General features: G+C 45.6%; 1 protein-coding gene across 3 annotated transcripts in view; it reads left to right on the top strand.

Moving 5' to 3' along the window:
* The window catches only part of LOC139347667 (glutamate receptor 2-like), a 236651-nt gene that overhangs the window by 215373 nt on the left and 7137 nt on the right, over positions 1 to 14141 (top strand). The window contains exon 19 of one of the 3 annotated variants that reach the window (XM_070987407.1): positions 13489 to 13664. The exons of the other annotated variants lie outside the window; for them this stretch is intronic. Within the exon in view, the coding sequence (XP_070843508.1) occupies positions 13489 to 13659 (171 nt within the window). The 3' untranslated portion in view covers positions 13660 to 13664. The remainder of the gene's footprint in view (positions 1 to 13488; positions 13665 to 14141) is intronic. 3 annotated transcript variants of the gene reach the window in all.

Raw genomic sequence — 14141 nt, 5'->3', positions numbered from 1 at the left:
TGATTTTACATTTATTTCTTACCAAGTGACCATGGTATAAGCGGGATAATGACCTTCGAGGTGTCCATTATCAGAAATGAAAGCGAAGTCCATTCATTCGCATCTGACGCTTCGCATCGGACGGTTCACGCCTCAGCGTCATCCATCAATTTCTGATAATGGACACCTCGTCGGGCATTATCCCTTACTTAATGTTGCACTATTCCTAATGTGAAGAAAATTTTATTTCTGTGTTCTGAGACTGTAATTCAAGCTACCTCATAGAAGTTTACAATACACTGCACTGCATGCATGCACAATTGTGCATAAGTGTTACATGTGAATATAAGAGCCATTGGTAAAAAAAAAAATAAAAATAAGGGACATCCTGGATGTTATTGTTTGCTCTTAGTTCGTTTCATAATGTTTTATAAATGTATCAGATCGGGACTCGGTATCGGCAGATACTCAAAATCAAATGACTTGGACTCGGACTCAGGGGCAAAAAAACCTGATCGGGACATCCCTAAAATTTACCATTTAGCTCTGTTACATAAATGTAAATAAAACGTTTTTAATTACAAAACAATCAAATGCATTTTTCCGGTAAACAATATTTCTTAACATTAAGTTAAGAATGTAATCATGAAATTATTCACTTACGTTGCCTCTGTAGCGTTTACAATGATCAACTCATGCAGTTGAACACAGAAATGTACTGTAGTAATTCAGCTAGCGAGAAACTGCCCGTCAAAATAAGAGCTCCTTCAGAATAAAAGTCTATTCAGATTTATGCCTGAAAGGCAACACAAAAAGGTTTTCTGCTTAACTTTCATTTAGGTGCCTGGAGCTGTCTGAACAAAGTTCTCCTCCGATTGACTCTTGAGGTCATCAAGTGGATGCAGTCTTAGAGTCAGCCAATCCGGGTCACGGCACCAAATTGTTAGCCACAATTCTTCCCCAATTCTCCTCTCTCATCTGAGATTAGAATCTCAACTAGCTAGAGTTTTCTTACCAGCACCATGGCATAGGCTTTCCTGGGGAAGCTGAGCAGTGTGATGCCTTTATAACTCAATACGATTCAATTCAGTTTTATATAGTGTCAAATCACAACAAAAGTTATTAGATGAGATGTTTCATATGGATTATGTCTATTTAATTTACAGAGACTCAACCATAGGTAAGAAGAAGAAGAGGAATTCCTTTATTCATCACATTACACACAACATGCATAGTTGGGGGGGAAACTGTACACGCCATGCAATTGTGAAATTCTTTTCACAATTGCATGGCGTTTTGTTTGTTTGTTTTGTTTTTTCAATACTCACATCTGTGGCTTCCGTGTCAGCTCCTCTCCGTAATATCTAACATTTTATGTTGTTTTAAGATGTTTTTATAACAAACTTTTATTTTAGCTTCTAATACCACCAGCCGTGTGCTTTTAATCGTCGGATTTGTGATTTTTAATGAGTTTTGTGATGAGGGCTGCTCTGACATCCATCTATCCATCCATCCATCCATTGTCTTCCGCTTATCCGGGGCCGGGTTGCGGGGGGAGCAGTCTGAGCAGGGACGCCCAGACTTCCCTCTCCCTGGACACTTCCTCCAGCTCTTCCAGGGGGAGCCCGAGGCGTTCCAGACCAGCCGAGTGATATAGTCACCCCAGCGTGTCCTGGGTCTTCCCCGGGGCCTCCTCCCGGTGGGACATGCCTGGAACACCTCCCTAGGGAGGCGTCCAGGGGGCATCCGATAGAGATGCCCGAGCCACCTCAGCTGACTCCTCTCGATGTGGAGGAGCAGCGACTCTACTCTGAGCTCCTCCCGGGTGACAGAGCTCCTCACCCTATCTCTAAGGGAGCGCCCCACCACCCTGTGGAGGAAACTCATTTCAGCCGCTTGTATCTGGGACCTCGTTCTTTCGGTCATGACCCAAAGTTCATGACCATAGGTGAGGGTAGGAACGTAGATTGACCGGTAAATCGAGAGCTTCGCCTTTCGGCTCAACTCCTTCTTCACTACGACAGACCGGTACAGTGACCGCATTACTGCAGCCGCTGCACCGATCCGCCTGTCAATCTCACGTTCCATCCTTCCCTCACTCGTGAACAGGATCCCAAGATACTTAAACTCCTCCACTTGAGGCAGGAACTCTCCCCCAACCTGAAGGGAGCAAGCCATCTTTTTCCGGTCGAGAACCATGGCCTCGGACTTGGAGGTGCTGATTCTCATCCCAGCTGCTTCACACTCGGCTGCGAACCGTCCCAGCGCATGCTGAAGGTCCTGGCTCGAGGTAGCCAACAAGACAACATCATCCGCGAAAAGCAGAGACGAAATCTGCCCGCCCCCGAACCGAACCCCCTCCGGCCCCTGGCTGCGCCTAGAAATTCTGTCCATAAAAATAATGAACAGAACTGGTGACAAAGGGCAGCCCTGCCAGAGTCCAACATGCACCGGGAACAGGTCCGACGTACTGCCGGCAATGCGGACCAAGCTCCTGCTCCGGTTGTACAGGGACTGTACAGCCCTCAACAGAGGGCCTCCAACCCCATACTCCTGGAGCACCTCCCACAGAATGACGCGAGGGACACGGTCGAATGCCTTCTCCAAGTCCACGAAGCACATGTGGACTGGTTGGGCAAACTCCCATGAACCCTCAAGCACCCTGTGGAGGGTATAGAGCTGGTCCAGTGTTCCACGGCCAGGACGAAAACCACATTGTTCCTCTTGAATCCAGGGTTCGACTATCGACTGGGAATAGACTTTCCCAGGGAGGCTGAGGAGTGTGATCCCCCGATAGTTGGAACACACCCTCCGGTCCCCCTTTTTAAAAAGAGGGACCACCACCCCAGTCTGTCAGTCCAGAGGCACTGTCCCCGTCTGCCACGCGATGCTGCAGAGGCGTGTCAACCAAGACAGTCCTACAACATCCAGAGACCTGAGGTACTCAGGGCGGATCTCATCCACCCCCAGCACTCTGCCACTGAGGAGCTTGCGAACTGCCTCAGTGACTTCAGCCCTGGTGATGAATGAATCGACCTCCAAGTCCCCAGTCTCTGCTTCCTCTACGGAAGACATGACAGAGGGATTGAGGAGATCCTCGAAGTATTCCTTCCACCGCCCGACAATATCCCCAGTCGAGGTCAACAGCTCCCCACCTCCACTGTAAACAGTGTTGACAGAAAGCTGCTTCCCCCTCCTGAGGCGCCGAATGGTTTGCCAGAATTTCCTCGAGGCTGACCGGTAGTCCTCCTCCATGGCCTCCCCGAACTCCTCCCAGACCCGAGTTTTTGCTTCTCCAACCGCCCAAGCTGCCGCACACTTGGCCTGCCGGTACCCATCAGCTGCCTCAGGAGTCCTATGAGCCAACCAGGCCCAATAGGACTCCTTCAGCTTGACAGCATCCCTTACTTCCTCACGGTACGTTTGGGTCTGCCAAGTCTGTCCCACTTCTTCCCCTGCCAGCAAATCCAACTCGCCACCAGGTGGTGATCAGTTGACAGCTCAGCCCCTCTCTTTACCCGAGTGTCCAAGACATACCGCCGAAGGTCAGATGACACGACTACAAAGTTGATCATTGACCTCCGGCCTAGGGTGTCCTGGTGCCACGTGCACTGATGGACACCCTTATGCTTGAACATGGTGTTCGTTATGGACAAACTGTGACTAGCACAGAAATCCAATAACAGAACACCACTCAGGTTCAGATCGGGGAGGCCGTTCCTCCCAATCACACCCCTCCAGGTGTCACTGTTGCTGCCCACGTGAGCATTGAAGTCCCCCAGCAGAACAATGGAGTCCCCGGTTGGAGCACTTTCCAGTACCCCTCCCAGGGACTCCAAGAAGGCCGGGTACTCTACACTACTGTTCGGCCCGTAGGCCGAAACAACAGTGAGAGACCTATCCCCAACCCGAAGGCGCAGGGAAGTGACCCTCTCGCTCAGCGGGGAGAACTCCAACACATGGCGGCTGAGCTGGGGGGCTATAAGCAAGCCCACACCAGCTCGCCGCCTCTCACCACGGGCAACTCCAGAGTAGAAGAGAGTCCAGCCTCTCTCAAGGAGTTGGGTTCCAGAGCCCAGACTGTGCGTGGAGGTGAGCCCGACTATCTCTAGCCAGTACCGCTCAACCTCCTGCACTAGCTCAGGCTCTTTCCCCCACAGTGAGGTGACATTCCATGTCCCCATAGCCAGAGTCGTTGTCCAGAGTTTGGGTCGTCGGGGCCCCCGCCCACGACTGCTACCCATATCACATAGCACCGGCCCCTTCTGATCCTTCCTGCGGGTGGTGGGCCTACGGGAAGGCGGGCACACGTCGCTCCTTCGGGCTGTGCCCGGCCGGGTCCCGTGGCCACCAGGCGCTCGCCTGCGAGCCCCAACCCGGTGACGCCAATCCGGGCGACGTACACTTCCTTGATTGAATTTCTTTCATAAGGGGCTTTTTGAACTGCTCTTAGTCTGACCCGTCACCTAGAACCTGTTTGCCTTGGGAGACCCTACTAGGGGCATTAAGCCCCGGACAACATAGCCTCTAGGATCATTCGGGTACTCAAACTCCTCCACCACGATAAGGTGGCAGTTCAAGGAGGAGGCTGACGGCGTGGGAAAATCCTGTCAGCTGAGCCTCCAACAACCAGACCAGAAATGCGCTGGTAGTAGCTGACACAACAGGGACTACAGACACCGGAGCAAGCCAATCAACAACCCACAAACAGAAGCCTGATCTTCACAGCGGGCCCACTTAGTGGGTCCGTGTTGGGATCGGAACCGCCAGCCAGACCGGTCTTGCTCGCCACTACCGACATCAGCCGCAGCCGGCGCCACCACCACCTTAAGGCTTACCAGAGGCCTTATCACAGCAGTAGGCCCCGTTCTTGGGGCCTCTGCCGGTACGTTTCGACTCGGATCACTATGTCCACCCTACCACTATTTCATCTGTTCGTGGGCTACATTTCGTAGCCCGGGCGATCAGAGCCACGGCTGACATATCAAGCCATACCTAAATCTACAACACCTGTTTCCACGTATCACTTTTACTGGCTGCAGTCTGTTTTCACTTCCAGCCACCATCTACCTCATCATGCTATCACTCACCTCTCCGTCCGGATGTGATCGCTGCCTCTAGCTGAACCAAGTCGTTCTCGATCATCGCTGCACCATTGCTGAACTGGAGGGACACATATCCACTCTTCACTACATCCGAGAACAGGAAGAGATCATGGATTCGCTGGTCACGGTGGGAGCCGCTGCTGCTGCCCCCACAGGAACCGAGTTGGACGCCGCCATTCCGGTCGCCGCCTTCACAGTCACACCTCAACAGGATTTTTTCATCTCAACTGCTTCACCCTCCATTCCACCTGAGGCAGGGCTCCAGTCTAACATCTCGGCAGACCAGCCTTCCACAGGGATACCTGTGGGCACTGTTTCCAATCCAGCTGTGTCTCAGGCTGCCGTCCCAGCAGATGAGCCTTTCAGTGGAGTTTCAGAGGTCCGCTGGCTCAGGGAAGGAGCAAAGCCCAAGGAAATGGTTGGAGCTCTTGGCCACTTCACCCCTAATCCCAAAATCAGCAGCTCTACCCCCAATAACAATACTTGGATTTCGGTAAATAATTTAAGACGAAAGAGGAAATCGCCGCCACGATTTCTCCCCCCTCCTGATGAAATTCCACTCACTAATCGTTTTAACGTGTTGGAAGAGCAGGACTTCCCCCCTCTCCCGCCATCACAGCCCCCCCCTCTCTCGCAACCACAGAGGGAGTCCCGGCGGCCTCGAGCCCCCACTGTGAATCTGCCTCGACGTTCAGTCCATTAGCAAGCGGAGCGTGCTGTAGCTCTCGGTGCTGTCGATCGCACTGGACCAGCTAACGGTTCGGATGCTGATAAGAAGCTTGAAAACAACTCCCCCCGTTCTTTTAGTTGGATCCTCCATGGTTTGTGACGCCCGAATCAACAGGTGTTACACCTCGTGTCACCCAGGAGCCTGCACAAACCAGCTTAATGACGTCATCACCCAGCTGCTGCGAAACCACCCCTCTGCCCAGACCGTTGTCGCTCATGTGGGAGGAATAAATTATGTCAAACTGCAACAGTCAATAAATCTCAGGAAGGACTGCATGCGTCTCATTGACAATATTTTACACTTAAATAAGCAGTGCATCATCTCTGGCCTGCTCCCTCCCCCCTCCTTTGGCGACGTAAAATTTAGCCGAATAAGGCAACTTCATATATGGCTCAAAGGCTATTGCAATAATATTGGCATCCCCTATGTAGATAATTTCACCACCTTCCTACATACAGTAGACCGGACCTTTTCAAGCACGATCGTCTCCACTTAAACCGTGTAGGGTCCCGTCTTCTGTCATGTAACATCAACCTTACATTGCAATCCTGCAAAACCCTCCTGTAGTTGCTTCCTCGTTGGTTGATATTAATTGTCTGACCTCTCCAAGTGACTTTAAATCAAGATCAGGATTTGGAATTATTCACTTAAATGTAAGAAGTCTGCTACCAAAACTAGATCAAGTGAAAATCTGGACAAAACTACTAATGCAGACATTCTTGTTTTATCTGAAACCTGGCTCAAGAACTCCATTACAGACAAAGATATTGCAATTAAAGGGTATAATGTTTTTCGCTGTGACCGTCCTAGTAAAGGGGGTGGCATTGCAATTTATGTCAGACATAACTTTCACACCACAGTCATTTCTTCAGTTTCCCTTAGCAAACAATTTGAATTTCTTGCCCTGAAACTAGAGCTTCATAAGGGTCATTTTATCACCATTGTAGACTGTTACAGACCACCTTCAGCCTGTAACGAAGCCTTAACTTCATTGAACAACCAGCTTTCGGCACTAGATTTTAATTTGTTTTTGATTTTAAAGAGATTATTCTCATTGGAGATCTAAACTTTGATTGGTTGTCCCCTGTCTCTGATAGTTTTAAATCTCTATGTGACTCCTTTAACCTAACACAGCTAGTTAACGGATCAACACGTCCAAATCAGAAATTTCCAGATAAATCTTCTCTTCTTGATCTATTTCTAACCAATTCCCCCCATAAATATTCGGATGTTTTGCTAATGACTTAAGTGATCACTGTGTCATTGCTACAGTCAGACGAGCTAAACTCCCAAAATTAAAGCCATGAATTATTCTAAAACGAGATTACAAAAACTTCTGTGAGCTAGCTTTTCACCATGATGTATGGCACTTTGACTGGTCCAGAATCTCAACTATTAATGATGTAGAGCTAGCCTGGAAATTCTTTTATGATGCTTTAACTGTTATCATAAATAAACATGCCCCCATCCGCAAATATAGAGTAAAGGGAAGAAACAATCCTTGGTTCTCCCCTGAGCTGTCAAGACTACTCAAAGCAAGGGATGCTGCCTGGGCCAAGGCTAGAAAATCTAAATCTCAGGATGACTGGCAGAATTTTAGGCAGCTTAGAAACCGTTTCACTACCCTTGTTAAAAAGACTAAATCCCAGTTTTATCTTGACCAGACCATTCGCAATTTAAATAATCCCAAGGAGTTCTGGAAAGTAGTTAAATCCTCATTTGGGGAAGAAATCACAAATGAGTTACCCTCTTTTATTGTAGAAGATTCACTAACCATAAATAACAAATTAGAGATTCTTAACTGTTTTAACGAACATTTTATTTCTTCAGGATTTTTATTTGAGTCCTTACATCCACATCAATTGAGCGAGCAGAAGTTTGGCCCTCACACACCACCTCATAACAATATGGCGCCAGAATTTGACATTGCTCCTTTTCATGAAGCCGAGGTCCTCAGAGCTCTTCAACAATTGGACCTCAGTAAATCTGATGGACCTGACAACCTCGAGCCTTTCTTTCTGAGGTCTGCTGCAAACTTCATAGCAGTACCCTGTGCCACATTTTTAATCTTACCATATCTGAATACAAGATTCCAGACATATGGAAGTCTGCCCATGTCCTTCCCCTATTGAAAGGCGGGGCCCCCTCTAATGTTAATAACTACAGGCCCATCTCTAAGTTATGTGTCCTCTCCAAGGTTCACTAAAAGTTGGTCAGTGAGCAGCTTAAATACTATTTAGATAAATATGGTCTCCTTGCACCGCATCAGTCAGGTTTTTGCAAAAAGCACAGCACGACAACTGCTGCTATCAAAGTGGTAAATGATATAACTGAAGCACTCGATACCCGGAAGTACTGCACTTTTATTGACCTGTCAAAAGCATTTGACACAGTCGACCACGTTATTCTTGCACACAGACTCCGTAAGATTGGTTTATCCAGCCAGGCTGTAAAGTGGGTCAACAACTACCTATCAGGCAGAACACAGCGTGTCCAGGTCTCTGGGTCCTCTTCTTCCCTTCTTCCTGTTTCAAAGGGTGTGCCACAAGGCTCGATATTAGGGCCATTGCTCTTCACAATATACGTTAACAACCTTTGTGATAATTTGCCAAATACTGTGTCCCACTCTTATGCTGATGACACAGTCATTTATTGTTCATCTCCATCAGTATTACAATGCTTTGAATACCTGCAGTCTGCTTTTGATGTTGTTCAGTCCCGTCTGAACGAACTTAAATTAGTGCTAAATGCAAATAAATAGGCTATGCTCTTTTCAAATGGCAAGCAGCTCCCATCGAACATTCCCAGGTTGTTAACTGTCCAAGGAGCTGAAATAGAATTGGTCGCCTCTTATAAATACTTAGGTATTTTGATTGATGAGAACCTGACTGTCAAGCCCCATGTAGATGATCTTCTAAGCTGAAACTTAAATCAGGTTTCTTCTTTAGAAATAAACATTGTCTTTCACTTTGGGTAAGGGAACGTTTAATCTTAATGAACTTTTTACCTTTACTGGACTACGGAGATCTGCTTTTTATGAAAGCAGATCTCCGTTTATTATCTGTTCGCCAGTTCTCCCACTGGATGTCTTTTATATATAAATCTATACTTGGGCTTCTCCCCCCATATTTGTGCCTGTACATGTGCAGAACCTCCAGCCATTACAGCCTACGGTGCCAGAACATCATACAGATGCAGGTCCCAAGAGTCAGGACTGAGTTGGGGAAAAAGGCGTTTAAATTTTCTGCCCCCTCAAGCTGGAACAACTTACAAAAGGATTTAGGACTGACTGAACTTATTAGCCTGGGGGACTTTAGATCAGTTTTGAAGGATCAAGAAAGGAGATCTTTCAGCTCTTGTGTTTTCCTTATGTAATCTGTAATCTTTTGTACATTTTCACTGTCTGTATTCTATGTGGTGCTGTTTGTTTGTGCACTGCTTTCTTAGCCAGGTCACTCATGTAAAAGAGGTTTTTAAATCTCAATGAGTTTTTACCTGGATAAATAAAGGATAAATAAAATAAATTTCCCGCTTTTTTATCCATCCATGGTCAGTCCTTCCTCCACAGCAGACCAGAAGCGGTGGGCTGCCAGTCGACCCAACTCTCATTTGTCACCATTGGTCAGGTAGTAATCTTCTTGCATGTCTTCAGTGGGGGTATTTTTTATGGAGGATACCTCAGGTGAACATAAGGAGAACATGCAAACTCCAAACAGAAAGGCCCTTATTTTTCCTCGAGCAGCAGGCACCAAAGGCATGGTGGAGGACACGCCCCCTGCGCCCACAGCAGGATTCGAACCGAGACCTTCTAGCTGTGAGGCGACAGTGTTACCACCAAGCTACCGTGCCACCTTAGGTAAGCACTTGGCAATGGTGGCAGCAGATGGGTTCAGTTGGCAGCTCTGTTCACTCTTGCCCAGAGTGTCCAAGACATGTGCTTGAACATATAAAGCTGAATACTGATCTTTGATCTAAGGTGTTCTGGCACCAGGTACTCTTATCAACTTCCCTTGAATCCTCACATTTTTGTGGTTGAGGATTTTGTGTGCCCCAGTAATGCTGGGAGCTGTGTTGGTGGGGGCAATAGCTACTGATGAAAAACTGCAAATACTTGAATAGGTGGCATCTTTGGAATACAGCAACCTTGCCAAGAAAATGTGGACTGAGTCCTCATCTTGGAGATGTACCTGGCAGGGTAGATCACTGGTCTGTGTCCATGGGGCCCAGTCAGGCTCAACACAAAGAATTCACATGGGACCTCTCCCATGTGGGCTAGCCACACACAATGCTAAACAGAGGGGTCTGGTGCATTTCCAGGTGACAATAAAAGGTGCTTGCCCTAGGTTGCAAAAACTGCATTGCTTTTTAATCTTTGACTTTTTTCTCATTCCCTTTTCTACTTATTATAATTAGCCTTATTCATAATTATCCTGGTTGTTTGGGTTGTTTGGCAGGCAGATGAGGGGTTATTTTTTTTAACAGGCACAAACTACAGAAAGAACACTTACCCAACAGCATATATACAGTCAGTGGTGGCTGGCCTCCTGGTGTTTTGGATTTTTCATTTTTAAAATAAATATTTTTAAAATAAACAATAATCACTTATTTTGAGCACCATGTGTGTTTAAATTCGAATTGACATGTCGTATACAAAATATAAATTATAATTTAAATAGTTTCCTGCTCATCTCTGCTGACTTGCTGGGGCGATAGAAAAATCGCCCTGCCAGTGCGGCAGAGCAGCCAATTACCGACAAGAGATTTGACATAGCAACAGGAATTTATCCAATCAGCGTCATCAAATCTGATGCCCAAAGGGCAATAAATATATCACTCCAAGCCAAGTTCACCTGTGGGAGTGCGTTGGATATGTGATGAAAATGACAATGATGGATGATGCGCACAGTGAAAGTATACTCCAAAGTCCATTTGAGAGGAGATCATTGGTGGAAAAACTCAAAATAAAACAGCGAGGCCCAGATCAGCCTAACATCAAAATAAGCCAATGAGCCAGTGAAAAAGGTAAAGTTTATACAAGAGGCTTCTCTCGTAATTGGTACAGCAGGAAGCCTTGGCTTGCTGGATGCAATCATGTAACTGCTTTATATTGCTTCCCGTGTTTGCTCTTCAAAATGGCTGGGACAGATACGGCATGACTGTTACAGGAGTAAGGGATATGCAACATTTACCTGAGAAGATAAAGAAACACGAGAGTACGAGGGCACATATGGAGAACACAGTCAAACTAACGATGCTAGGCAGAGCTAACATCGCAACGCAATTGGATAAAAGGCACAGGCTTGGTGTGAGGAAGCACAATGAAGAGGACAGGAACTGGCACATTTTGTCTAAGATAATAGACTATATTAAATTCTGCAGGCCATTTGAGCTGACTTTGCCACGATGAGACGGAATCTTCAGACAACCCCGGTGTGTTTAGGGGCTTAGTCGATCTGGTCGCATATCTTGATACTGTGCTGGAGGAGCACCTGAAGGCAATGACAGTTTTCAAAGGCATCTCAAAGACCATGCTGAACGAACTGCTGGACTACATGTTGTCAGTACTCAAGACCCACGTTCTCGAGGAAGTAAAAAGTGTGGATTATATTGTTATTCAGGCTGATGAGACAACTGACATTTCCACCCACTGCCAGTTGGTGCTTGTGCTAGAATACATTGACACTCGTCACAACATTCAAGAGCGTTTTTTCGAGTTCATCCCTCTTCAGAATGCTGCTGCTGACACGATTGCCACAGCGCTGAGCACTATCTTCCCTCCCGGACAGGAGAGTCGGCTGAACGCCCAGGCCTATGATGGGGCTGCAGTAATGAGGGGAGCCACAGGTGGAGTGCAGCGGAAGGTAAAGGATGTGTATGCAGGTGCACACTACATTCACTGGTATGCCCATCAGCTCAACCTCATCATGCATCAGAACTACTGTGAAACATGGATCAGTTCCATGTTTCACAGTAGTTCTTTTCTTTGTTTGCTTCATTTTTGCATCTGTATATGGTGAAGCATACAAAAGAAGACACGCTATACCTACTGTGAAACATGGATCAGGCTTGGTTCTTTTCTGGGGCTGCTTTGCTGCACCTGGCACAGTGTGTCTCGAATATGTGCAGGGTTCAGTGAAATCTCAAGACTATCAAGGCATTCTGGAGCCAAATGTGCTGTCCCATGTCAGAAAGCCTGGTCTAGGTCACAGGTCAGGTGTCGTTGCATAGGGTAATGACCTGAAACACACAGTTACACAAAGGAGAATGGCTAAGAACGACACACTGGACTGTTCTGAAGTGGCCTCCAATGAGCCCCAAACTGAATCCTACTGAACATCTGTGGAAAAAGCTGGAACATGCAGTCTGGAGAAGGACAGCCTTCACACCTGAGACAGCTGGAGCAGTTTGCTCACCAGGAGTCGACACTTGCAGAAGTCGACACTTGCAGAAGTCGACACTTGCAGAAGTCTCACTGAGAGTTACAGAAATCATCTGACTGCAGTGATTAGCTCAAAAGGTTGTGCAACAAAATAGTTAAGGGTACCATCATTTTTGTCCAGGCCAGTTTCATATTCATACAAAGTACTCTTCAACAGAAGAGTACTGTCCGTCTGTATACACACACATTCATTCCCTTGACCAGATTTGTCTTTGTATAAAGTTGACCATAGCACAGCACATCATCCAGCAATGTATTGCACTTAAGAAATTTCAGATATTTTGTCTAAATAGTGTGTGTTTGCTTATATTATTGTATGTGTAATCTGTTCATCATTTTCTGGATTGGTCACTCGAATGTTGAAATTATCAAAATTCTTGCAGATTGTATTTTTCTTGATCTGCTAATTGAAAAATCAGTTAACTGTTGCAGTTCTGATCATATTAGTAACATTTAGCTTTATCATAAATTACTGTACAGTATTTTTTTATTCCAGCATTAATTTCTTAATATACTTAAAACATACTATGCTATCGTCGATTTACCACTAATGCACTAGTGTATTAGTGGTAAATCGACAATGCTAGTACAGCTGAGCACATGAAACAGTACTGTTTCATGTGCTCAGCTGTATTTAAAAAGGTAGTAAGTAAAGTAATTTATTGCCAAAATTGTGGTTGTGCAATATGTTGTTTATGTTTTGTGCAAAAATGCCTCAAGTTATTAATATTGGCATTAAATAATTATTATTTCACAGAGCACTGATATCCTGCCGTTTCTGTTCAGTTGTATTGGGATGGTAAATTTTTCACCAGCTGCCACTGTATACAGTACATTACAGTAGCCTATATATAGAATTCAGAAAGGAGAAACACTTCCATCTCATTTTATATCCTTTTTATTTTATTTATTGAAAGTGAGCTATATTAATCTCGCTCTCTTTTTCTGTCTCTAATGCAAACCCATATTGCCTTTGCAGTTATTGACTATCTGTGCTGTCTGTTGTCACTTGAATCAGTAGTAATAGTTATACATGTTATTTATAAGTGCAGTAAGTGCTCTTACTGCTGAGCTGACCTGTTTTTTCTCGGATTTCATTGTAGCATTGACACAGTGTTAACCTACGTATAACTAATAAAATAAAAACTGAAAAAGCTGGAACGGGTAAAGAATCACCGTTGTTCCATAATCATAATCAGTAAAGCAATAACAATTACTTTATTTTTGTTACAAAGGTGGCAGCCAACACCTTGCCGTCCCCCCAGCACACAGGAAACTACACACACACTCTGTCTTCTCCTCAACATGCCCCCAACTTCAACCTGCTGTCCCCCAGCCACCAGCCAAACTACGCCACCTATAAAGAGGGCTACAACGTTTACGGCATTGAGAGCGTCAAGATCTAATACGGGTAGGAGAGTGATGATTGATGGCCAAAACTTTCCGCATTTCACAGTCATACACAATGTTCAATGTTCAATTAGCAATTAACATTTAATTGGCATTAATTCATACCATCAAACAACAACTAAAACAACAGCTGCATTCATATTATGGTAGTGCTGAGCAAATTCAGTGGCAAACTGCATTTTCATTAGCTTGACTGATTGAAAAATTCACATTGAAAATATTTTTATTTTTGTTTTACCTTCATGCTTCCCCTTTACCTCTTTGTAATCACTGTTAAGCTACGTACCATGAATTTCCTTGTCTTCCAGTGACTCAAATGATGATATTTTCTGGTAGGCTGCTGTGATGTGAAACATCTCCAGGAAGTGCAGGAAGGAGTAATATTGTCATTAACTTATTTTTATCTTTATGTAATGAGTCTCATCAAAATTAAGATCTCTTTTCAAAGAGAGAACAAGAAACATTCACAAACACATAA

Source organism: Chaetodon trifascialis, chromosome 2, assembly GCF_039877785.1.
Source record: "Chaetodon trifascialis isolate fChaTrf1 chromosome 2, fChaTrf1.hap1, whole genome shotgun sequence".
In the NCBI taxonomy this organism is placed as follows: domain Eukaryota; kingdom Metazoa; phylum Chordata; class Actinopteri; order Chaetodontiformes; family Chaetodontidae; genus Chaetodon; species Chaetodon trifascialis.
This window is presented reverse-complemented; position numbering and strand designations above follow the sequence as displayed.